This window comes from Nesoenas mayeri (assembly GCF_963082525.1).
Source record: "Nesoenas mayeri genome assembly, chromosome: Z".
In the NCBI taxonomy this organism is placed as follows: domain Eukaryota; kingdom Metazoa; phylum Chordata; class Aves; order Columbiformes; family Columbidae; genus Nesoenas; species Nesoenas mayeri.
Window position 1 is genome coordinate 20,957,260 of NC_137542.1, and position 27,529 is coordinate 20,984,788.

The 27,529-nt window shown below is 36.6% G+C and overlaps 2 protein-coding genes across 2 annotated transcripts in view; both read right to left on the reverse strand.

The window, feature by feature from the left end:
• Nucleotides 1-2,425, reverse strand: part of LOC308051857 (lysine-specific demethylase 4C-like) — a gene marked incomplete at its 5' end in the record, with an annotated part of 37,046 nt that extends 34,621 nt beyond the window's left edge. The window contains 2 exons of the mRNA XM_080362502.1: nucleotides 720-961; nucleotides 2,412-2,425. Coding sequence (XP_080218628.1) covers nucleotides 720-961; nucleotides 2,412-2,425 — 256 coding nt within the window. The remainder of the gene's footprint in view (nucleotides 1-719; nucleotides 962-2,411) is intronic.
• Nucleotides 2,426-3,196: 771 nt separating this feature from the next.
• LOC308051541 (lysine-specific demethylase 4C-like) overlaps nucleotides 3,197-27,529 on the reverse strand; it is a 140,140-nt gene continuing 115,807 nt past the window's right edge. Inside the window, exon 9 of the mRNA XM_080362035.1 lies at nucleotides 3,197-3,813. Coding sequence (XP_080218161.1) covers nucleotides 3,529-3,813 — 285 coding nt within the window. The 3' untranslated portion in view covers nucleotides 3,197-3,528. The remainder of the gene's footprint in view (nucleotides 3,814-27,529) is intronic.

The following is a 27,529-nucleotide window of genomic DNA, read 5'->3' on the forward strand; positions in this document are numbered from 1 at the left end:
AATATTTGGAATCGGGGAAATACTCCTCATAAGCAATTTGCAAGTAGATTTTCAGTATTGATATAAAACCAATGGGACTTCTCACAAACTTCATGTTAAAAGTGTTCTCCTTTCTGAACAGGAATGTGAAGCCATACCTGAATTACAATGAAAATTGGAACAGAAGAAATAAAGTCCAGAATAGACCAAGTACATTTAGTTGTGGGTAAAAAAATAACTAACTTTGGTTTGACAAAGCCTTTGTATCTTGAATTATCAGACAGCTAAACAGGAAATGGCAAGAAATATGCAGTCTCTCTGTTTTGGTACACTAATATAAACCACTTCTAACATGCAGCATTCTTCATGTAAATCCATGTAGCATACCGGTATTGTACTGTTTACATAAGCATTAAGACATTCTCTTTAACTTCTGTATCAAAAAAAGGCTATAAAACCTATCAGTGTATTGAAGAAATATAATTTACAAAACCTCCTCCTTTTTGCCCCTTTAAAAACCACTTCATTAAAACAGTTTAAGCGATATTACTCTCACCTGAGAATATTAATTTTGTCATTTTCTCATTCTTACTGAGTATCAATCTTCTCTGCATGACTTTGTAAGCATTTCAGTATTCTACTTCGGATAATACTATGTTTTAACATGCAGTGATTAGGGGCATTAGAGTATATCAACAGCCTACAACTCACATGTTAAATATAATCAGTCTTTATCTCACCTGCAACCTTTACATTGTCAAATAAATGTTGATCCAGCTGCATTCTACTACTGTTTTCTTCTTGCTCAGAAGGCACTCCTGTGTTTACCAGTCTCACTTTTTTCCCAGGTTCTTCATTGACCTTGAAACCATCAGTAGCTGCTTCCGTCACTATGATTTCTGCACCAGCTACCACAGCAGATACTCTCTTGTCCTCTGGAGTTTTAAGCTTTTTAGATCGAGATCTGGTGTGCTGGAAGCTGCTATAAGAGATATTGCTGTCAGAGTAGAATGTCTTGGATAAGATAAAATGTCTACCAATATTTAAGTCCCTTTGAACTGCTTAAAGTGGTAAAAAACTGACAATTTTTCATCTTTTTTTGTGCTGCGATAGTGTTTACAATTTATTAAGTGATAGATTAACAATTGATTGGATTTAACCTTCTAATCTTTTATCACCATTCTAGAGCAAAGTTATTAAACTGTAAAAGTAAAATAACCTTAAGTAACTATTACTTAAACATCATCCAGACTGGCTTTTTAATGAATCATTCTTTCAAGCCTGAAAAAGAATAACCCTTACAAAAATAACAAAGAAAAAACATCCTGAGTTGCACTAAAAATCAGGTGGTATTCCCAAATTTCCATGCTAATAAAACACAGTCTGAATACCTGTGTAAAATCAGATATGTTTAGATATCCTAGAAGTTTTTATACGCATTTTAACATGAACAGCAAGCATCTGAAAGAATGAAAAATTCTCATCACAAATATTTTGAGTGGCTACAATATCAAGCAATATATTTTGTAATGCTGTGTAAAAACAACAAAGTCTTCACCATAAGTTTTTGTATTCTCAGCAGCAGAAGGAAAAGGTAAAGCAGGATAAATGGCACTCTCTGTCAGAAACTGGTTTGTAATTTATATACTTGGGATAAAAGCAACAGGAGATTAGTCCAGTTTCAAATTCAACTGTGTTAAATGGGAGGAGATTTTTATGTACTTCATCACACACCAGGCTTCAAAACTCCTAACACCTTAAATGATAAAAGCCCAACTATGGCACGTGAACCAGGACTTTTACAAGGGTCCTGCATCTTAGACTATACACAACTCCAGAAAAACATTTTGCTACCGCTTACATTTTAGCCTATGTTCACCAATGTATAACTTTCAACACCCTCTGTATAAAATAGCAATTTCCAGAAAACCTGCCAAAGTATGAGACACCCGTCAATTCACACTGTAATATAACAGTGTTATGACTGTTTACATGCAGTCATTAGATGTTCTATTGTAGCAAAGTACTTCAGCCATAAATGTCAGAGTTAAGCTCTCCCTGTCACTATATTTACGAATATTTTCACAGATGGTATTTCTATTTTGATTCTGCTAGAGCTTGTATTATTCCCATAATCAAAATGACAACAATTTCAATTGACACATTACACTAGAAATGAACCTGAATAAATATTTTCCTGTCCCTTTGTAATACTCATTGCTACCATGCCTGAACAAAAGCCAACTCAAGAATTAAGCAGCATTTGAACTGTATTTATTAGCTTAGCTAAGTGCATAAAATCAGCCCATGCGTTCCTACGATAAAACTTTAAACATGATTACTATAAAGGCTTTGCTTATAGTTAAAACTGGCAACCCGTAAGGATGGTTGCAAATGAATCACCACTGGTCCAAATCTGAACTTGCAGTTACTCTGTACAATACATCCGGTCAAACTCACTACAGGTCAAAATGGCATTTAACTAGCTAAACAACAGAATTACTCTGTGTGCCCAGGTTAATATTATACATATTATACATATACTAACAAATTGGCTGTGCAGCAACTTCACTAGTTGTCTTCAAGAACTGACTATCTCACAAATTACTCTTGCCCAGAACAAACCCAATCTTCTGTTTCTCAACCAGAATGTTCCACTACAGTGGCAGTTGATGCTCTTTACAGGTTGACTTTCCTATAATTTTACTCAAGAAATACATTAACTTACATAGAAAATGAAGAAATTCAGTTTAAGAGCAAGTTTAAAAAGCAACCGTATTGTAAAATTATTTGAATGAGGAAAAAAAAGTCTTAAAAAATCAGTATTACCTTTAGCCCAGCAAACTGCATTCAACAGTAAGTATATAGCAATAAAACTGCCCACCCTAGGCTAGACATTAGATATAACTTTATTAGATAATGAAGGAGAAAACTCATAAAGATCCTGTTAAGTAAGACGGGAAGGAATTATTGTACAAAAAATGTTTGTGCAATTGTCTGGGTTTTGTTTAAAACAAGACCAGTTCTCTATTAGTGAATTTTTATTTCAGCTGAGTTCTTCTAAGTAACTGCACTTTTTGGAATTTGGCTGCATGTTTTTCATACACTGTTCACTACAGAGCTGATAACAGTAATAATGGAATGCAGAAGAGGCCCAGATTTAGACTTATTGCTATAGTAGCCAAGGTTACTGCTAAAGTTTGCACATCCCATAAGTGAGAGGGGTGTATTTGCAACGAGTTTTGCCTCAACTCTTAGGAGATTTCTCTCTTGTTTTTTGACTGCAAATGTCTCTAGAAATAATGGCAACCATCCATACCTTGACAATTTTAATGGAATAATCTCTACTAAAGAATGGTTCCAAATACCACAATGGAATGCATTTTGGTGCTCTCCATGCTCATTACCTTCAGCTACACACACAACTTTTAAGTTGGATCAATTTTTCAAAGTCTTTCTGAGAAAAAGACTTTCTTGTCTCCAAGTTGATCTTAATACAGAAAACAGAAAACCAAACTTCATCTAAAGTAAATGAATTCAAATCAAACATCAGAGAAAGGGAAAAGAAAAAAAAAAAAAAAGAAAAGAAATTGACATCATATTGAAGACAACTAAATGGAGGATAAAGAAACATAAATACCACTTGGGAAAGTGCTTTGTTTTCCTTCTTCTCTGTAGCCAGGCCTTTACTTCAGGTGTTGATTCAGGAGTTGGTTTTGTATGATCAATGGTGTATAAATCCTTGCCTTGTTTCCACAGCTGGTATCTGTCTGGTTGAAACTTCCTCACAAAGACGTCCATGGATATTGTCACCATGTCTCTCCTACAAGTGCACTGCATGAGAAGATGGGAATTCGTAAGTGACAAGTAATGGAATACATCGCGGTTTGCTGTAAAGAAAGTCTCAAATATGCTGTAGTGGGCACACTTCCTCACCCCAGCCTTCAAAGCACCAGAAACTTCTAGACCAATGAACCACTATGGTCACGCATATACCTCCTGGTCAACAGACAGGGCCTTGGCCAATGAAACAGCTCTGCTCAGAGAAGCTTCTAGACCATTGACCGTATATAACCACAAGCTCAGATTCAATAAGAGTATAAATGGAGCCCTCATTTATTATCTCCTCCAAGCAGTGCTCTTCAGTTGAAGATCCTTCTCCTTTGACCCAGGATGCCATCTAAGGAAACCTCCTCAAGGATTGAGAGCCTTTGCCTTATTAGTGATCAATTATATCTTCTGGGGTGTTCTTGAGAGCCTTCATTTTTGTGAGTGAGCGGATGCACGTTCTGAATCATCACTCTGAAGTTCTGGGGATCCCCTGAGCCTGAGATATCTGTGCAGTAATTGGATTCCCCTTGGTATCCCAAGTCTGTGTTTTACTGAATGCTTGTTGAAGCATTAAGGAATTTTTATTAAAAGCATGTTTCATTTTTGATTTATCACTGATTATTTTGGTTGCAAAAGGAAAAATAAATTCCTCCTTTGAGTTTGCCATCTGGCTGGTTTGATTTTTATGTGCTTCCGCAATGCACATGAAAACTTACTCAAATAAAAACTTTCCTTTTTACCCAATTCTCACTTTCTGGTGAGTAAACATCATTCAAGAGAAGATACTATCCGAACAAATGTGACACACTAGGATTCCTTAATGGCACTTACGGACACTCCATTGTTTGATTAACTCCTACGAGTAAAGTCCAAAAAAGAAACTATAGCACTTCTCTTTGCTCTATTACCTGTTCTTGACAGTTTTATGCATAATACTATGTTAAATCCAGAGACTGCATATGCTTTTAATGGCATGATTTTAGTTTTAAAAGTAACTTGTGTAGTATCCACCTGGCCCAGAGTTCTCCACAGGCATATACAGTCCTAGCTTTTAATCCTTCAAAACAAAATGTATATGAGTACCTTATCAAGTTGCAGTTTTGCACAGGTTTTTCTACAATGAAGAAGCAGCAGGCAAGAGAAGGGAATATTATGTTAAGGGTCTAAAAGAGTGTGTTATAAATATGTAATCCAACTACCCATGCAATGCAGACCCTAAAATGCCATGCAGTACTTTTCTCACCAGCTTCGCTCTAGACCTTGATTTTAGTCCCACAAAGAATTTTTGCATTATTTGTCTTTACAAATTATGCACATAAGTGGGAAGTTTTACACTTATTTGAATAAACTCTTAATGATGATCATGAAAATGCGGGGGAGTCTTCACTTGGCATACTATAGATGCTAAGAGCATTTTCAGACTGAAGTTACTGTATCTGATACTCAAAAATTCTTAATATTAGAAGACTGCAATCAGTAAATCAATAGCCCTGCAGCATATAAACTATTGTGGTGGGTTAACCTTGGCTGGCTGCAATTTGCCCAACAACTTGCTTTCTCATTCCCCCTCCTCAGCAGGATAGCAGCAGAAAATGAGACAAAAAAGCTCATGGGCTGAGATAAGGACAGAGAGATCAATGACCAGTTACCATCACAGGCTCGACTTCAGGAAATTAAATTAATTTATTGCCAATTAATAACAGATTAGGACAGCGATGAATACAACACTACAAATAGCTTCCCTCACACCCCCCTCCCCCATTTTCCTGGGCTCAGTTTCATCCCTGACCCTGGTGTCTGCAGGGCTGTTTCTCTCACATTTTCCTCAGTCCTCTCTCTCACAGCAGTTGCACGGTGTTTCCTAACCTTTGTTAAATATGCTATCACAGAGGGGCCACCAGAGTTGCTGACCGGCTCAGCTTTGGGCAGCGGTGGGTTCATGTTGGAGCAGGTGGACCTGTCCCTATCTGACATGGTGGCAGCTCCTGGTCCCTTCTCACAGAAACAACCGCTGCAGCCCCCTCCACTGCAAAAATCTTGCCACGTACACCCAGCACAACTATTCCGATTTCAAGTAAATTGACTGGCTAAAGCATACAGTCTCTCAAGTGGAAAAACTTTTCAAGAACTTAGTGTTGTAGACAAATGAGTCTCTTAAAGGGAAAAATTGAGACAGTGTTTTCTTTCAGGTAAACAGATATATACATTTATTTATTTATTTATCTAGCTAGCTATGGATTGATTGATTTATTTATTTATTTATTTATTAGGAGCGGGCAAATGCATGGCTTAGCTTTCTGCTTTGCTACAGCTAAATTTATCTGTTCCTTTAAACAAGGAGGGTGTTTAATTACAGATAAGTTGAAACACACAAGGGACAGAATTTAACTATTCTACTATACTAACTAGCTTTCTTTGTGCTGGATGCAGATTTCTATATCTGCTATTTCCATCTATCATTTCTAGTCCAACCTTATTCCTCCTGAAAAGCACAAGATACATAACAAAAAGAAGGAATCACAGATCTATTTAAAATGCTTGCTTTCCTTTCAATATGTCAACATCAATATGCAGTATGTCTACAACTCTGCCTTCTAATAGGAGATGGAATGAAGAAAAAAAACCTTCAAAATAGAAACTGTAATTTTATGCAGCTGTCTTAATAATAGTTTTTACCCAAAATAGGATTAGAATTTTCATTTTTCAAAAAACATATGTATATGTGCACATACATATATTCTGTAAAAGGCTTAATCTTATTTGAAATAGTATGTCTCATTCAGAAAGTCCTTGATCAGTCACAATGAAAAGTAACAGAAGAGCCATTGAGATACTTCTGTATACTGGAAAGGTACATGGATGGTTCACTGTAATATTTTTAACTTTTAAAAATGAAATTTGTAACATAAAGACAACCAACACTGCATTTTCTCTCCATGTACACACAAAATCCTTCAATACCTAAGCCATACTGCTACACATCCATTAGAAATGTTTGTTAAAGTAAAATATTTAGAAGAATATTCTTTTTGTTGTTAGGCACCAAGACTTCCAGTGGTTTGAAAAAAAATAATCATTTAATTCAGCATTGAAATATCAGAGAAGAAAATACATCACGAAATAAATGTATTCTATGATGGGATGATAATAATATATGAAAAGACTGAAAATAAATTACATCTAAATGAGGCACACAATTTCTGTTTTTCAGTAATCTTTGATCATTTTCCACCACATTTTAATAGCACTACTGCAAATTATTCAGGCAGGTACTAGAAATAGATTTTTTTAGATGTTTTAAAGCTTTTAAAAGCACACACTTCTGCGTAAAAAGTAATGGAGAAACATCATGCTCAACAGTATTACTCCTTGCTTGACAATAGAGAAGACGAGCTTTTAGGCACTAGCAGAAAGAAATTTTTGGAAGACAATGACAGCAGATATGTTCTGAAATTTCTACTCGTATTCCCTAAAATAAGCAAAGAAAAAAAAATAATCTGTTGCTTTGATAAATAATCTGGAGGGCTTTTTTGTTCTTCTTTGTCATGGTGGTGATGGTTTTCAGTGTTTTTTATTCACTTCCCATTTGACTGACTTGTAGCTGACAGTTACAAGGCTTCCTGCTCCCAAGACAAAAACATGACTGAAAGATTTTCTCCAAAGTACAACAAAATGTCATTCTGTTGAAGAAGTCTCCAGGGACAGACACAAAAGGGACATGCCATTGTCTACTAAAAATACAGTGATACCTTCATGGATCACAGTAATTTTGGAAGCATCTTTTCAGATTTTTTTAAAGTGATGCAAAATCCAAGTTGTTGGATCACCATGTAAAATACAGCTGATGATGCAACAGACATGGCAAAAGGAGTATTTTCTATATGCAGTTGAATTAATCTGATACATATTTTTCAAATATCAGTATGAGAATTAGAATCCTTGAGGGAAAAGAACTGTCTCACAAGCCTTTGATATTACTATTAACATCATCAATATCACCATTACTATTATTTATCCTATCATAAAGATACAACTTGGGGGTAAGCAATTCAAATACCATTTATTAGTAGCGGCAAACCTTTATAGCAATGAATTGGAATAAAAATGTTTCAGCAAGTTTAACTGATTAGGAAAACTAAATGTGAGATATATCTGTAATATGAGAAAATTAGCTAGGAGAGACATACTCAGCCAAAAGAATTTTTCAGTACTTGCTATTTGTGAATAGAAAAAAAGAAGAATTATTTTGTGCAAAAAAAAAAAAAAAAAAAAATCTTCACATTTTGAACTCTGATTCATGAAAATGTAAAGGACTACAACCAGCTTCTACACTTATGCATATTTGAGTTAGACACATACTTCAGCACTTTTTAAAATGGGCCTTTTTTTCTACTAATTGCTCTCACTGAGGTAATTGTAGAATTCATGTTTTGATGAGCAGCACATTGACCTACTAACATCTATGGTAGTACCTAAGAACAGCTCTTGATAAACATTTCATATGATTAAGAATCAAGTACATGTCTTAAGGGTCTTTCTAATACTCCATCATTAATATTAAACTCTTAAATCAAACAGAGTAAGTGGATTTTTTAAACTAACCTTAAAATATGCACTCTGTAGAGAGTATCATATTTTGCAGCAATAGAAAGCAAATATATGATTTATCTCATTATTTGATTAGTTGAAGGAGAGGAATATATCTTAGTATCACAGTTCTAGGCACAGAAATGTATATACAGTGTCAAGCCGTTGTGATTTGCATTTTTCTCTTTCAGTTCAATGAAATATGCCTGATGGTGAACCTTCTAATATATGAAACTATGTCTTTATCCACAAAAATATCTCTTCAGTCTAAACATCAGTTGTTACACCACAGTGTTACAATATGTAATACATTAAGCTTAAAATATCCAGAGGATTTTGGATATTTTACATTCAGCAATGGATTTTTTTAATTAAAATGTGGTTTTTGCTATATCTGAAATGTACTTCCGTTAAAATTCTTCCAAAGTATTAGTTTGAAGAAAAACAATGGTACATGGTTAAGCTAATTTTGTCCTTCCTTTACATAATCATTTCAGAAAAAGAGTCACTCAACTCACATTGCAACCGCACAGTCTAGGTAAACTACTTCTACACACCTGTAGAACAGCATGTGTGGGAATAACAGTCAGGAGAAACCATGAAAAGTTCTCTTTGTAAAGACAGAATGGACTTTCACAAAATATATAATAAATCAACAAATTAGCAGAACAAGGCAAGTATTAGGCTGGTAACCTTTTTCATACCCTACGTAAGTCCCAATCCACAAAACATACTCTAAAATGATCTAATCAAACCACTTTTTACTGAGACACTGCTTACAATGGTTAAAGGTTTCTTCATGGTACAGTGGCAATGATGTATTTATTGTAGGGAGACATTTTAAATAATTTAGATTCTTCTTACCATCTCTACTTCAACTGCACTTAACAGACTATCTCACCCACTGTATTCCACTCTTCATGCAATACTTCAACTGAATCATGTTCAAACAACGTAAAAAAAATGTGTTTTGATAAACAACATTTTAAAGGTGCTGCAAGTAGAACTGCTTTTTTTTGGACTACCTGTAAAAGGAGTGCTTGACAGGTACTGTTTGTTAGGAGGACAGGATTTAATAAATCCTGGTAACAATAACTGTTCCTGCTACGGAATCAGGCAGTGATATATTTTCACACTGACCTTCTGGCAACTTGTAGGCAGTGTTGCAGAAACCTTTGATACCAGTTAGCCATCTGTGCAAGCTTCAATAAAGCCAGCCTTCCTTTGGTAAGTCATAGAGAGTACACTCACTTTTTCCCTGACACAATCAGTCACACAAGAAAAATACGAATTCAAAACACAACTCTTTCTAAGGTTCTTTTTATACACATTCCACAATGTTTTGGGTAAATAATAAAATATTTCTAATAAACTCATTATTTGTATTCATATATACACAGGCCAATATCCTGCAATATTTTTAAACAGTTCAATATTTAATTAGTGCATTGCAAAATATGTGGGTTTTTTTCTTTATTCCTATTTCAAATTTATTTTACACTTATGCATAATGCCACCTACACATGCCCACACAAAAAAAAGAGAAGATGCAATTTATATTATGTAGAAATGATTCCATCAGCATCAGATGCCACTGCAAAAATGTGGCTGTTTTCCTCAAATTCCTTTGAAACCTGGCAACAGAAAAGTGTGACAGGACGCAGCTGAAATAAGCCCATCTCTTCTTAAATCTTCCACCTCTCAGCCCTTTTTTCGCTTTAACTGCCTGTTACACCTCCTTGACTATACCCGCTTATTGGCGAAAATAAACTGTTACCTCGACCGGATTATTTAAGACCCTATCTGTTTATCACTACTGATGTTGCTAGTTACTCCAGCAAGTCACATTATTGTCAACGCTTCCAGAAGTATTTTTTAAATTCAGGTTCAGATTTAACAATAATTGATGTTTCATGGTAATATAACCAGATGAGTATAGACACTTTTTTTTCCACAACAATTTGAATTTCACAGATCTGCAAACCTAGCTGCCACTATTAAAAATTATGGTTGCATTCACATATAATAATGCTCACAGACAGTTCATGTTGAAAACAAAATACTATTGAGACTCATCTAAAGCCTTAGGATTACTGAGCATTCCCCAGTGTTGCTTCTAGAGCACTGCACAGCAAATGGAGTACTGACTTGCCCTTATATTAATAACATGATAAATAACATTTTAAGATGTTCTAAAATGTCATGACACATTTCTCTAAGATTTCCTCTTTTAGCATCTAGAACATAGCATTAAGGAACGTTAAAAACAGCAAATTAATGTTACCAATGGTGGATCACAGTATATAATGACTTCTGCCTGGGGGAAGGAGAAGAAAGCAGTGACATTCTAATCAGAGGGAAAACTTGTGGCCAGGTCTCATCTGAAGCAGATAAAGCACAATTATATTCATTAACTTTCTCTAAGGCATATAATAAATTCTTGAAAAAGCTTGGCTCAGTTTTTCAAGATTTACATACCCCAAAATTCATCATTCATATACATCTTGTAGGCTTCTGTAAATGTGGAGTCAAAAAGAAGGCTGAGTCAACCATTGCTTTGTTTATATATCAATAACTTCCTTGTTCCAATTGTTAAGTGTTATTCTTAACTGAAAATCTGAAGTAAGCAAGCAATGGAGCACTGTGGCATTAAATTTAAAAACAAACAAACAAAAAATCCTATCATACACAATGCAAAGAAAAAGCGTCATGTTCAAACAAACTTCAGAAGGAAGATTTTCTGTCATTGTTTAGTAAATCACTTGGTTGTGCTGATAGGTTGAGAACAAAGGCTTTCTGATACAGGTTGGCTAGGTTTGGGAAAGTAGGAGAGGATGAGAAAGTAGGAGAAAATGTCAGTAAAATTGATACTACAGAATCATCTATGACGTTTTCCTCTAATAAATAAAAACTGCATGGAAAACCCACCAAAAGTTTTCCTGTCAAGACACTGACACACTTCTGGTATAAACCATCTTGCAGGCTGACAAACCAGACCCCTCAAATGGTTCCGACCAGCGTAGTGAAGTGGCAAGTTGAGCAATGAAAACTGTAACAACACTGAAAGAATGAAATCAACTCACAACCAAACTCTTATGGTCAGTATCTTGGAACACTGGGCTCAACTATTAAAATTACTCAAACATATAACTTGCAAAAATATGAATCAAAAGAGCAGAACTAGAGCATTATGTACTTTATCTGCCACAAAGAGGAAAGAGCACCTGAATCAGAAGAAAATTCATTGCATGAAGTATGCATTCAAAATAGGGCAAAATTACTTGTAGACGTTTTTGGAAGAAATTGAATGTTTCTGTTGACTAAAGCTCTCATACAAAAAAGAGACCCACTGATGCGAAGCAAAGCCCCCTTCTAGCAAGCACTGGGTTATCAACAAATACATCATTGTCACTGAAGAACCTAGAGAAACATCTGCCAATAGTCATGGAAAATTGAACCCATTCCTAGAAAATATGAGTTTCCAGCTAACAAATACGATAGGCAAACAGAAATGCTCAGTGTAAACAGAGACTGTATTCAATTTAAACTCGTAATGAAAAAAAATGACAGAACGTTCAAAGGAACAGAATTTCCATCCACTCAAGTGAAGAAAAAAAAAAAAGAAGGAACAATGATGTTGACAACACAGGCCTTTCTGGCTTATGGTTTCTAAAAGGATGATAATCAAATGAAGGACTTGACAGAAGATGATGACCAACATTCCTCTTGCCTCAGATAACTTACCATGCCCTAGAGTTCAGAAAATAAACATTACTTCACTATTCACTGAAGTGGTTATATTGCCATAGCGATCACAGTTTATAGGCTGATAACTATGGATATAAGGCAGGAACTTTACCTAAAAAAATCTAACAATTCTGTGCTAGTGGTAGTCAAGCTTTTGAGAGAACAGTAAAAGCAAAACACAATAAGTCTGCAGCTGTATCAGATACATCCATTTAATTTGTTTACATGTTCATCAGCCCATAAAAGAGAATGAGTTAGAACAAACTAAAATATCACTGAGTATTACAACAGGTAAGAATGAATATGAAGCTGGCACACAGAGCTCAGTGTGGAGCATGCAGGTTCATTATTAGATAAGAAATTGAAACCCATTTACTAAGGTACCAGAATTACTTGCCATGTCTTTGGTTCAATACATTTTATTAAACCAGTCTATAGCAGGACTGTTCTCAATCCATTAGCTCTTTGTCTTACAAAAGCCTAGTGTAGCTTATTATTTTCAAGTATCAGTATTACTTGGAATAAAAGCATTGACTTGCTATTAGCCTATTCCAAAGTACGCTAGATGGTCAAACTACTGATCGAAGAAATACCTGATAGCACCAAAGACTGCACAGACAATAAAAAATACACACATCTGAAAAGACTATTTTTCTCTTTTTCTTCTGAGATTCACATCGTGACGCATTAGGTAGGACTTTGTTTTGCTGCCCACGAAACACAGAATAAAGAAGTTTGGTATTGCAGAGAGATATTACCATATAGTACTGGACACTAAAAGAACTTCAGAACCACAAGCTGTACAGCTATGTAAAACGACAGCTAGCCACCTACATCCATGGTCTTTCTCCCACACCCATACATCCACACAAGATCCTCCAGCCTTGCTCTGAAGCTGGGAAGGTAGTATGACCAGAGATCGGTGTGGCTGCAAAACATAAAAGCATCACTACTTTTTCGGCCAGGTGACTGCATACAGACTTGTTTATACCAACCTATATTGAACACCACCACGACTCCTTAGCGTAAGGAGGTTGTGAGGAAGCATGTTCAAAACAGTTTTGTCTTCATCAGGAAGTAGTCGTGGACGATTTGTGACATGTCAAGTGTGCTTAAACAAAAACCTCTTTACTATGCTTTAGTATTTTTAAATCTGCATACAATTAAATGTGTGCTGTCAAAAGTTTTAAAATAATCTCATAATATGGGTAGGACAAAAGGCTGTGCAAGATAGAAGGCTGACAAACTTCTCTAGTGAGAGTTATGATGCAGTAAGAGGAACTTACCAAAAATACAACCAAATGCTGATCATCTGTATTAAATAGATTCAAAAGGTATCACACTATTATGACAAATTTGCTTTTATCAAACAGTATGCTTTGGTTTTTTTTTTCTTTTCCTTTTTTTATTAAACAAAATGCAATAAAGAATATGTGTCATCATTATTCAATTTTGGTGGCTGTAGAAGATAAAAGGATCATTTAAGATCCGTGTGTCTTCTTTCAATAATTATTTTCTATCAATCAGAATTGCCATCATCCAGTTGTTCCTTATGTTCTGACAAAAGATCAGGATTCTGCTTGTGAGTGACAATATGATATGCTGCTTATTGAATTTTTCTGCCAAATGAATAGAAGACATTTTCCCATAACACTACAGGGAGATAAAGAATTTCTGTAGTCATAAAGTCTAATCTAAGCTAATGAAGCATCTACAAGTGGAACAAAAACATGACTAGCTTCCTGTGGATTGGATCCAAAATTCAGGATAAGTGTTTGATGATTTCAAGACAATCAGGTAATCATACTTACCTCTTAATAATCAACTCTCCTAGGATATTAAATGTGGATATTTTTAACTAAGGATTTTGGGTAAGCATAAAAATCCAAATTGTACATTTCTGATGCCGTCATATCCTCAAGAATATTTGGTTTACTCAGACACTGGACTTTATGCTTGGAGTTCGTATTACTGTGGTTCTTATTTACCAACAATAAAATGTATTCTCTTACCAATTTTAGTCCTTTTAAAAACACATTTATTCCACCTGAAATAAATAAAACTGCCAATGAAATTTAAAGGCTTTAACTTCATAGAAATATCTTGTTTGCATTTCATGCAAAAGAAAATTGTGTTACGTGCTTTTCCCTCTGAAAAGCCTTTAGAGGAGGTTTGTACTGGCAGAGAGAGAATTGATAAGACCAAACAAATGGTCCTGTATGCTATCCCAGTTGCTTTTTAATCTGTGAAAAGTCTATTAATCGGACAGAACATGTCTGAAGAGTGAAAGAGATTTCTGCATGAACTCTGTATTAACTTCCAACATTCCCATACATTTCTATGAGATGTTTTATTCCTACTTGCAGCTAGCCTGAAATCTACCATTAAAAAGCGGGTACCAGTTCAATGGGCTGGCAGGCACTGAAGACCGATCTAAGATAATTTAACCTCATTTTGGCCAACTGTATTTCTGGTTTTAAAAACAAACACACACAACACCAACATTTTTATGTTTTGTACACCAAAAAAAGCCTGTAAATATATATGTGTAAAAGGAAATCACTATACGTAGTTCTTTTATTTACACCTTGAAAAAAGGCTTTCCTGTTGTGATCTATTAACTAACAAGGAGATAACCTACATAAATACGTTCTACAGTCAGAAATACGTTCTTCAAGGAAAATAAAAAGTGAGCAGCAGTAGCTTAAGTCATTTTTTCTGGCTACTTGACACCGTAAATTGAAGTGGGAAAGAAAAAAGAGAGAGGGAGATAGAGAAAGATCAAACTGGTTATTCTAATTTTCTAATTCTACATTAAATACCTTTTACATAGATTCAGTATCATAAAACCAGAATATTGTGATCAACTCAGGCCCTACTGTCCCCTTAAAGACTTGCACTAAAGCAGTAAGTTTTGTCTCTGAGTAATCAAATAGTTACACCATTTTTAACACAGAGAACTACCTTAATGTAGTACTCAAAGTAGAAGAATCAGAATGTTACCCATTTCCATAATTTTCAATAGATCTTTTCCTTGCTTGCTTCATATCTACAAAGCTACCAATCTTTCAAATAAAGTAAACAATAGCGTACATTCTATAATAGTTCCAACTAAGAAACTCACTCTAGAAAAATAATTTTAGTTCAACTTCAACATAGTGTACAAATTTCTGAGTATTTCCATTCCATTTGGAAGAACTGATGCTGGAGGTGAAATCCTCAGTTGCAAAGCCTAAAACAGAACATCTACCATCTTCATCTTCAGTCTTATGCATTCAAAAATAAAATTATGCTTCCCTGCAGACCTTCCTAAGTTTAGGTAATATAACTCTATGTTCTGGTTGGCTTTTTTAAGGTCAGGCCTGGCATTTTAACACGAATACACCTCAGGACTGCCCTCAAAGAATCATCACTCTGATTTGATTCAAGTTGTAATTATGTCCTTGTGTTAACTTTTTTTTTTCCCAAAAGTCAAGACTGATGTTAACTTACATATCTTGATGGCAGGATCAACAGGACAAAATATTAAACTATGCAGAGAATAGAACACAATAGGTAGTTATCTTCAGTAAAGTATGGAAATGACCAGAGAATTTTTATTTTTCTCCCAAGTTTTTTTTCCTCAATCCCTGTTAAACATATGTAAGTGCTTTAAGTCCAAATTCTAGAAAACAGCACTTAAAAGTTTTGTGTTCAGCATGGGTCTCTGAATACTTAATAGGGTTATTTTTTATTTATATTGCATGTGATAAGACCAAATTAGATCATTAAATTTTAACATTCCATGGAGGGATGAGAATGGCTTTCTGATTATGTCAGAATAATTAGTGTAAAACTTTTGTGTTTACTTTTCCAGTGTGATCAGCATCTTATTTTATTGTGCAGATGTCACTCTACCAAATTATTATCAGATTGTTCCATCTTTAAGTAGATAATTCTATGCCATATGTTCGTGTAGGAATTAAGATTCTTGCACTGGAACATACCATATTGCTCTCACTAAAATACAGTGAAAGAATTAATGCTTAATAGACACATGCAGTGAACAGTAAACCTGCTGCTGGGAAGGACATGACACAAAAAGAGGAACATTACTGGATGTTCAACTGTAACCAGCTCTATTGGAAAAGTACTAATAATTTAAACTTCAGATTTGTACAATCATGAAATCAGGGAAGATACAAGGATTGTGATTTATATTATTTTAGAAGTTGTCTCTAAGCTTATGTATCTTCTGAGAAAATGCAAAGCTTCTTCAGCTTCTGATGTCTTCAATTGATGCACCATGCCTTGCAGAATCAGAAGCTCTGTGAATACAGACAGCTTAAGGGAAAAGTAAAACTGGCCTCAAGAAAGATATAAATAGAAGAAAATTTAAGTTAAAAGTAATTAAAAATAAATATTTCAGCTTGGGTCAGAAGCATTGTTTTATTATACAAATTGATCACAAGCTTATGTGGGATGACCTCATTAATGTTTATAACTATGGAAAGGGCGAGTGTCATGAGGATGGAGCCAGGCTCTTCTTGGTGACAACCAACGATAGGACAAGGGGTAATGGGTACAAACTGGAAAACAGGAGGTTCCACTTAAATATGAGAAAAAACTTCTTCTCAGTAAGGGTGACAGAGCACTGGAACAGGCTGCCCAGGGGGGTTGTAGAGTCTCCTTCTCTGGAGACATTCAAAACCTGCCTGGACACCTTCCTGTGTAACCTCATCTGGGTGCTCTGGCAGGGGGACTGGACTGGATAATCTGTTGAGGTCCCTTCCAATCCCTGACATTCTGTGATTCTGTGAAATGTTTGTGCTAGAGGAAAAAACAGCAGCAAGACGACCTTTCTAAAACAAGGTGTACATCTTCACAGAATCATTTTTCTGTGAAACATTTCCTCATCAAATACCACATCTTCTACCCGGTATAGTCCGAAAAGGCAAAATGACTACTTCAGTCTTCACTGTTGCTTACAAACAAATACAGAAGGAACTGTGATGAATTTATATATGCTATGTCTTCCTTTTCAAGGATAAAATTCTTAAGGAACACATCAGCCCACTAAACAGAACTGCTAAAAAGCTCTAGCAAAAGCTCACATTCTTCATGTAGTATAAAGTGGAATGAAACAAACCACCTAACAAAAGGCCTGCGATTACCACAAGAATTTCCACAACTAGCCTCTTTTGCTAGGTCCCTAAAAAATGAGGTCTGAATCATGAAATTTATTTCCTTTTAATGATTATTTCAGGCTGATTACAGGGGATATTGGAAAAAAAAAAAACATAAAAAAAGCAGCATACTGTAAGTACTAGAATTCATCTATTTAAAGACACACTAGTAACTTTTCTTATTTTTTAAGGACAGCTTTTAAGAAGGATGAGATTTTATTACCGCTCCATTTCAGGGGATCATAACAAGCAATATTCCAGTTTAAAGGAAATCCTGTTGCTTGAAAAAAAAAAAAAAAGCTATTTGCTCAAGTAACATTTCTAGGTTCCTGGTAAACAGAAGCTTCTCTAAACCTGGAAAAGTGGCAACTACTTTACATTTGAATAAAATGAGAAATATGGAGTAATTATAGGCAAAGGAATCTGTCTCAGATTTCTGTGCTTTGCCTATCAGGACTCTGTTAGGTGATGTTTTCTGATGCATCCTGAAAGTTCATGATTCTCAGAGCCTGCTAGCCAACACAGGAAACAATGCTTAAATCTGTAACGGGGCTCAAACTATGCACTACAACTGGTCAGCCTGCTTGCAAATCTTTGTTTCAGAATCTGTGACCAGTAATTCATACAGCCTTTCACAGGTCCTCTAAACCAAAGAAGGTTTTAATCTTAAAAAAACAGGTAAGTCTGAAAGAAAAACAATGTTTAAACAATGAAACATTGCCCATGGATTTTTTTTTTCCATAAGCTTAGCCCAATCACCTCAGATCATGTGTGCGGTCTCAACCTCTACATCTGCCTGTATTTTTGCAAATAATTCCCAAACATTTTCCAGACAATACTTTTTCAGCTATTCCAATTGCCTGAATTAACCTCTCCAAGCCATTGCAAGCAAATACATCATTATGAACTAGGCTTGGAAGAAATGCTTTCTCAATTAAAAATGTATGCATTGTTTCTTATCCTGACAGCTAAGAGATTTAGTTATTTAACCATCACAATAGCACCATGGTAGCTTCTTTAATAGACTTGCTATTGAATTATAATATTGTGTATGCAGCACATTTCCAACACAGTCATGGGACAATCTTTTACTTGCTGTAAGGTCAGTTCTCACACACTGGTATCAAGCTGCTCTGTATGTTTTACAGGCGTCAGTTCAAACACAAACTAAAACCACTTTGACTCCCAAAACACACACTGTATTCAGAACACTTTCTTCTCCTCAGGTAACAAGGTGCAAGTGAACAACATATAGAGCACTGCCATTAACTCGGTGATATATGTTATGAAAGTTACCAGCTACAGGTGACAGGAAAACTTTAACATTTACCTCATTTCCAGATCTGGATTTTTTTGTATTTTACTACATGCCCTCCAGCATGCTCTCCACCACCACCACTTCATTTCTGTGATTTTAATATAAAATAGTAACCCCTCCACAGATCAACTAATTGTCTCTACAGAACTTCGATGGAAATTTTGAAATCAAATTAATATTTTTAAAAAGACGGGGAAAAAAGGTGAGGTGTATTTAAATAAATTACATTCTCAGCAATGTCAAGAATACTTTCTATATGTCAAGAATGGTCTTTTCTAGTCTATCGTGATTAACTGTTAATAGATTAAAAAAATGACAATGGATTCTAAAATACTAGAACCATTATACTTTCTCAAAAACTCACCTACAGTATCACATTACTTTAATCCAGGGTCCCATTTATAAAAGAAAATGACAAAACTGTGGTAAGCTGCACTGAGGTTCAACACCACTGAGAATCACTGTGAATCTGTGGTACAAAACAAATTGACACTATGTAATTTGTACTGAAACAGAAGTCATATTAAATTTGGTGGGCTTTTACCAGTCAGAAACAACTACAAAAGAAAATGCTACCACTGCACAAGTCAAATTCTTATTACAGAGATTTTTATTTTCTTTGACTTTTATGTTCCAGCTTTGCAACTATTAAAAGATTCAGAGAACAACTGAGTCTAATTGTGACTTGGTCATGATAGGCAGCAGAGTCTTCTGTTAATCACTGCCATTTCCAATGGTACCCAGGTTGATAGAAAGGACGGCTAAGAACTCATTTAAAGTACAGGCATGAAAATATTTATAGAAAAGGGAAGACAGACAGAGGGAAGACTGATTAAAAAGCGTAGACCAAAGACATTCCTACGTCCTTCCACTCTTGAATGCTCAGGTTTGTTTAAAGTCACTTAGAAATTTCCAGGTAGTATTTTCTGTTTCAGGAAATCATCAGTACTTATTGGGCCACCACCCAAAGCAACCCAAATACACACAAATGACAAACGAGCTTCCTATTCATTTTGATGAAGGAACGTGTCATCTTACTTAGGCAGTGAAAGTGAATGGTGCTACTCAGAGAATACAATTATTTTTTTCAAGCACTCCTAACAGTACTTGTAACTCTGTCATCTGTAATGAGGTAAAATAAACAGATACTATTACATATGTACTAAAAGTTCATTACCTACTCAAACATGGAAGAATGCCATTTTTCCTACTATCAGCTAGTTGTACAACGACATAGCTTGTACCCATCTTATGAAATACTGGCAATAAATAGAGGTAGGCTTATTAACATGCAGTACTTGTCTGAACTGCTACATGTTGCAAACCTTACATTCCACTCATCTAGCTTGATAGGGCCATGGTAACACTTTTAAGGGACACTGTAAGAGTTTTATAGTTAACTCACAGACTGGGAAAATGCAACACGGTACATGGCACCTTTCACTGCTGCAGGTTTAAGGCACCTGCCAAAAAAAAAAAACCAGAACAACAACACAAAACAAAACAAAAAAAAAGAAACCACCTGCCAAAAAAAAACGCACCACGATGCCCCCTAAAAAATACCAGCACCATTGACTTCATTTTGGAAGGCTGATTTTTTCCAGTAGGGCATCTTGAGCCTTTACACAAGTAACACTTATGGTACAGAAAACAGAGGTCTTATGAAACCAAGCTCTGTGCTTAAGATGGTTAGTGAACAGCCACTTCCTTTGTCGTTACGGAAAAGTAACAACTGACAGATTGCACTAATCACTGAAAAAAATTAATGTGCAAAATAGATGTCCTACAGCCATAATTTACTAGCCAAATAAATATCCTGGTGCACCGAGTAACCAGAATTCTACTGCCAGTGACAAAAGTATGAGATATGCTCTGCTTTGGACGTAAGTCTTTATTAAAATATATTATCTTTATTTTTTCCATAACTGCACTGTTAACATATTTTCTTTCATAAGAAGAAAGGAAAGTAGCACAGCACAGGCCCCAGACTTCAGGACAGCAGATTTCAGCTTACTGAAGGAATGGGTGGATGGGATCCCAAAGGAGGAAGCTCCAAAGAATAAAGGAGTTCAGGAAAGCTGGCATACATTTAAGGGAAACATCCTTTTTGTCCTGATATTCAGGAAAACCAGAATGTTTAAATGTAGCAAGAGCTGGCTTGGCTAAACAGAAACTCGAGACTAAAGTCCAATGCAAAAAGGCAGCATGTAGAAGTTGAAGGCAGGGCAAGTCTACAAAAGCAGAACTTCAGGCATGCAAGGATGGTATTAAGAGAGCCAAAGCTCATCTAGAGTTGGCACGGGTGAGGGCTATCAAGTGGCAACAAGAAGAGCTCCTACCACTGGTCTGGTAATAAAAGGCTGTGCAAGTGAACTGTGCACTCGCTGCTGAATGGTCAGAGTTACCTAGTGGTGGGATGCACAAACAAGGCTGAGGTGCTTTCTCTGCTGCAGTCTTCACAAGGTCCCTCTGCCTTCCATGCTTAATGACAGAGTACAAGAAGGAACAGAACTACCAACAGTGGATGAGAGCTGAGTCAGGAATTGCTGCCAAAACTCAACCCATCCAGCTCCACATAGCTGACAAGATGCATCCAAGGAACTGGCCAATATCTAGTGAGACTGCTTTCTGTCATCTTTGAAATGTTGTACAGATGACAGGGGAAAGGGCTGGTGACTGGACGACAACAAACACTGCACACATCTTCAAAAGCAGGCCAAAAAGGTAGTCCAGAAACAGCAGACCAGATGGTCTTCTTAGGTCTCACGGAAAAATGATTAAATGAGTCATCTCAGAATGCACTTCTGGCCACCAACAAGTTGTTCTACCTGAACAACTTGATTGCCCTCCCTGATAAAATGACGAGATTTGTGTGTGGCTGTCAGTGGGTGTCATTCACCTCAACTTTAGCAAGGCTCTTAACACTGTCTCCCACAACACTCCTGTATCCAACTTTGGACCTTACAGTCTGGATGGATGGAAAACTAGATAGGTAAAATACTCAACAGATGGATAGCTAGAAGAGTTGTGGTTAGTGTGTTGTAGGTTTACCTGGAGACCAGTAACAAGCAGAGTACTGCAGGGTCTATTCTGAGACCTGAGGAATATTTCTGTCAGTGATTGTAGGAGGTGATGGAGTACACTGTCAGGTTTGCAGATGATACCATGCTAGGGGACCACTTGATATGCAATGGCACAGGTGATGTTGAGAAAGACCTGAACAGGTAGAAGGAATGGGCTGACAGGAGTCTAATGAAATTTCATTTGTGCTCACAAATGTGGAATCCTGTCCCCAGGAAGCCAGAGACCCTGTCAGTGGCACTATGGACCCAGGGCCCTGAATTATTCTATGTCACAAAAAAATAGTTGACAACTCCATCTACAGATCTTTGCACGCCATACACCTATCAGTGCCCAAAACCAATAAACATACACTGAAAAGGCTGATGTCCATGAGGTTAAAAAGCCAGCAAATTTCCTCCATCAGTAGTTATGGATGGTGAATTTTGAAACTCCTTAGTTATGATATGCATTTAATTTTTAAAATGCCACTAGTTAGCAAGGGAGGACAAATGAAAGAGATTGGTTGTATTCAGAAGTAAAATTCAATAAATATTATTTAACATATCCATAAATTTAAAGAGTTGCATGTCCTTCTGGGAGGGAGAGGCAGGAAATACTTTTCCCATAATACTAATTAAGTGTCAGATCACCAAGAAAAAGTAAAAAATCATTAAACAAGATAGCTCAGCAGGCCTAGTTAAAACATACTTGACCTCTGAGCAACAGGACTGAGGACTTCTCCTGAACTAATTTAAAACCTTTCAGTGCTGAACATGAGGAAATTTCAACTGCTTGAATATACTGTTTAGCATACATTTGAGTGAAGTAACAGTAAACTAGAGCACAAAGACATACTATCTTTTCTTCTGTATAAAATACTTATTCTCATGTCTTCATTTTTTATATGCAATATTAATGCAATTATAATTTGCTCACATTTTTGATGGCTGTCTGGTCTGATACTTTGTATTCAAATTAAATCTTTAGTCATACACCATAAGCAGGCTGCCTATTGATAAAGTAGTTTTCCCTGATATATTTAAGCTTTCTTATTCCTTGTTAGACTTTGTGACTATTCAGAGAAATGCAGCCCCTTGCTACTTAAAAACTGACATCTTTTGTTAAAAGAAAAAAAAAAAGTTTGAAGAAAAGAGCTATCACTAATGGCAGCCACATTCAGATAAAAATCTCCATGAATGGCTGAATAATTCAATGATTCATTATGCGTGGCTTCTGATAGGGTTATATCCCTGCTCTCACGGACATCTGACCCAAGCGCGGCAGCTGGTGACTGGCTGTGCGGCGTGCTGTACCCCGACCTGCTGTGAGACCTCAGCCATGAGGCCGCAGCGTGTTGGCAGGGGCAGCACAGCAGATGCCCTTTTCACATTCCCTGCCCAGACAGAAGATAGGCAGACAGACTGGTTTGTAAATGGGAAGAAACAATTTCAGGTAAACAGCTGAGGGACAGAGAGTGGTAATACAAGGATGGAATTTAGCAGACAAACAGTACAAAACTACCGCATACCTCTCTGTACCATGCTGGGGTCAAGATGCCGCAAGATAGCCTGAGTACCACAGAGACCTTGCACAGACCTCCAGGCAACTTGCAATCCTCTCTAGTAGCCAAACTAGCCTAAGTAAATTTATTTGTGCATAGGACTTGCATCTGCATGACTGAACTGAAACAGTACCCTTTTAACCATGGCTAGATGCATAATGAGAACAATAGGGATGTTTAAATGCATTCTGCAGACCTGTGATGATGGCACGAGGGCCAAAGGATCATTTGTTGCTACTGGTTGAATGAGAAGTTTGTTTTAAGTGAAAATGAGAACAAGAACCAAGAACTCTTATCTGTCCAAATACGAAAAAAAAAAAAAAAAAGCACAGAACTTTCCTCCAGCTATAATCTTTGTACATAGCACTTAATTTTGGCTCCAGCTTCACAGTTTGTTAAATAGGTTTCTGAAGAATAAACAACTATGATAAACCAGACTCCTCACACCTAACAATTCACTGTATCTTTCTAAAAAGCATGGGGTCTGAATCTGGTCATCTCTTTAGTACAGTCAGACATGGAAATCCCAGACTCCCTTAAACAATGTTTAGCAGCAAAATATAGAGAAAAAATAGATTTAACATTTTTCCTATGGCAGAGTGACCTATGTAACAACAATTTTATGTACAGCATTCATGAGTCTTTTTCAGTGCACAGTGATTTTGAAACCCAAACCAAACCCAAACAGATTTGAGGAACAGAGTAATAGTTAGAAGGCATATGGCAGAAGGGGGGAATATATTTTTTCTTCATTGTTCCTTCCCTCACCACGGACTCTGAAAACAGCTTACTTAGAAATAATTTACAAAAGGTGTTGCTTAACATTGCAATTAATACCAACAAACTATTTTCATATAAAATATTTTTTATAACATAAACCAGAAACCTTTGTGTGATTATACAGGAAAAAGAGGGTACAACGGCAGCTAATGTTAACATGCCTGTACTAGCCTTCATGCACAAGCACAGGTTAAAAAGAAAATAAAACCATGGAGGAACAAAAAACAAACATACCTTAAGATTTAATGCTGGTTAGAAACCAGCACAGCTATCCATAGTTACCAGAAAACATGTACTCTCATTTCTCAGACATTTTACAATTATAGAAACACACTATCACTTAAATAAGTACACGTCCTAGCACAGGATATGATTAACATTCAATTTGCAGCTTGACATGCACTAGAAGTCAATGTCGGTCAAATTTAATGCACTCCACACCTCAAATCTCACTACAGAACAAGTCAGTTCATAAAGCAACACTGTTTTTCCCACAGAATATGCTGTACCTTAATAATCAGCTATGGTATCCAGAGAATTGCAGTTATACTATTGCATTAGTCCCTATGGACAGGAAGGCATATCTTGAATCCTCAGTATAATAAAACGCAAAGCCAAAAGCAACACAGCTGTAATGTAATATTTTTCAATGTAAATGTGACTGAGGCATTTAAGAAAAGACAGATTCTGAAATGAAATATAGCAGAGAGATTAGCAAAGCCACTACGATTCAAATAACAGTGAATTCTCCAAGGGTTCAAGCTTATCTGAGTCTCAGCAGCAGCATAATACAGCAAAAGTCCAAATCACAGATGCAGGGATTTTGAAGCACTACAGCAACTGGGTATATACCACTAAATAAATCATATTCATGAAAATGTAATTTCTTAACAATTCCTAAATGACAAACTGTTGTTTTTAAAGTAGAGTAAAAGCAGAAACTGAATGCTGTCATGGTGCTGGGTGCTCACGGCAAGGTGCTGCAGGGGTGGCCTGTACTGGGGGCAGGCCAGGGGCTGCCCTGTCCCAGCCGGCCCCTGCCGACCCACAGACAGAGCAGGAGGGAACAAAAAAACCAGAGAAACAGGAGAGGGAACACCAAGGTCAGAAGAGGGGAGGCCAGAGCAGCTGGTGTCTCCTGAAGGACCTGCCTGTGGGGACAGCCCACACCAGAGCAGGGAAAAACAGAGAAGGAAGGAGAGGCAGAGAGGAGATCCTGTGTACTGACCATACATCCCTATCCCCCATGAGACTCGGGGAAGAACAGTCGGGATTGAAAAGAGAAGGTGACCTTTGGAAAAAGGGGAAGAAGGGAGGTGTTCTGATTTTTGTCTATTCCTCACTACCCAAATCTACAGGGTGTTTCAGAAAGACGGACCCAATTGCAAAGCAGTGGTGATTTTAAATTGGGTCCACCTCTGTGAAACACCCTGTGTTTTAAGTGGCAATTAATTCAGCTGCTTTTCCGCAAGTTGAGTCTGTTTTGCCCACAACAGTAGCTGTGATGTCTCTTGGGAAGGGAAGCGAGCCAGTGGCTGGGTAGGCGTCCATCCTAGCTAAAGCTACAATGGGCTAGGCTGAGAATAGGACACAGATTGTACAAGGACAAAGGCACTGTACTGTTTCCCCTCATACCTATAGTAATATTGTGAAGAACTGATTTTACTTGTGAAAAAACTATTTGCAAATGTGGCAGACATAGTGTTAAAATTCGTCATAAGACACACAATCTTAGAACACCCAAGAAACCAGAAAAACTTTCCAAGATTGCAGCTGACAGTCTACTCTTTTATCCTGCAAAAGGCAAAGTAGGGTTTTTTGGGGTTGCTTTTCAAAAACACATTTAACTGTTGTTCACATGATGTATACTGTTAGATGATACTACACTTAATGAAGACAATACATGCCATGCAGAAATTTATGTTTCATTGGTAAACGAAGTAGTGAAGTCTGTACACAGCTGACTCAAGGCAAAAGGATTTGTGCTGGAAAAATCTGGTTTAATTATTAATATAAATGTTCTGTGATACCGTCAAATCAATATTGCTAGGAAATAAGGTCACTTGCACTGTGTTTTTTAACACTGTTATTGTTCCATTATGAAATGCCTGCGCCCTTTATTGTTATCTCTTGTTTGGTTATTTGGATTCTTTCCTTTAAATCTGTAAAGTATCTACATCTTAAACAGACTTGTCTTTTTTTATGCTTTAGAGTCAGTCTGAGTGGGTTCCAACTGTAGTTTTCCACAACTACAATCACACATCCTAAAAAGCTAGAATATCAAGGTTTGTTAGCTTCCTGTTTCCATAAAATCAGTAGTTTTCTGATGACCATTCAATTTGTGATAATTCTACAAGCTCTCCTCTCCCAAGGGGTTGCTTTTTATTAGGCAAAGCACAGGGCTTTTACAACTTTCTTTCTTTAAATAATTATTTTTTTAAAAAAGTCTTTTTTTTCTTAAACATAATAGAAAACTTGTTCCACAGAACTCAGCTCGTACCTTTTTCAAGGTGCACTACCTCACCTGACTCTTCAAATACCTCCTTATCCAATTAAGCACTGTTGACAAGAGTATTGTTGAAAGCTATGAAAGGAGCCATATCCAATCTTCCTCGGCAACCGTGACACAGACCACAGAAGGATTATCACTGGGCTCCAGCAGCTATGAAGAAAACCCATGCTATCTTTACACCATAATTTTATTAAAGAATTTTCCTATTCTTATTACTACCTGCCCATACCCACCAGAAGATGCAGTGATGTAAGCAATGACAGAGGCAAATTTCCGCTGTACAAGCTTAGCTCATAGCAGATTTGGAAAGCAAAAAGGCAAAGCTGCCAAGAGCTTTCAGCACCTTGTGTATGTTGCAGCTCTCACTGCTGCTGCCAGCTGTACAGCTGAACCAGTGATAACACTGGCTGGAAATTTTCGAGTAAACACACTAACACAGACAAGACTCCAAAGGGAAAATATGAAATGAGCTTTTGGCAAAACAATAAGATCAATAAAAAAAATGAAAACCGGGAAGGCTGGATGTACCGTAAAGAGCACTAATACTTTTGTAGTCATATCCGTGAGGAAACTCCAGAATGCATTAGGTAGGGCACCATGCTCCTAAGCAACTATGTGCCAGGCAGCTTTCACACATGTGTCTTCAAAGCATTATAAATAAAGAATAAGTGCCAAAGTCATTATCCTCCCTCTCCTAAAAAGCCTGCGCTAAAGAGTATCAGGCACAGGCAGTTACTGTTCATGCTAATCATCACTGCTGTGAGATGAAACAGCAAAGAAACAGACCTGCTTGGTATTGAGAAACATAATTTGACTAATAATTTTTCCCTAGCAGTAATTTGCATAATCAAATGTATGCAACAAGTGGGTAGCCTTTAGCACCTACCAACCGTACCTTGCAATAAGCCTCCGGAACCATAGTGGAAAATGATATCATTTTATACATTGTAATTCATAAATGGAATGTTTCACTCATTTTAGTCTGG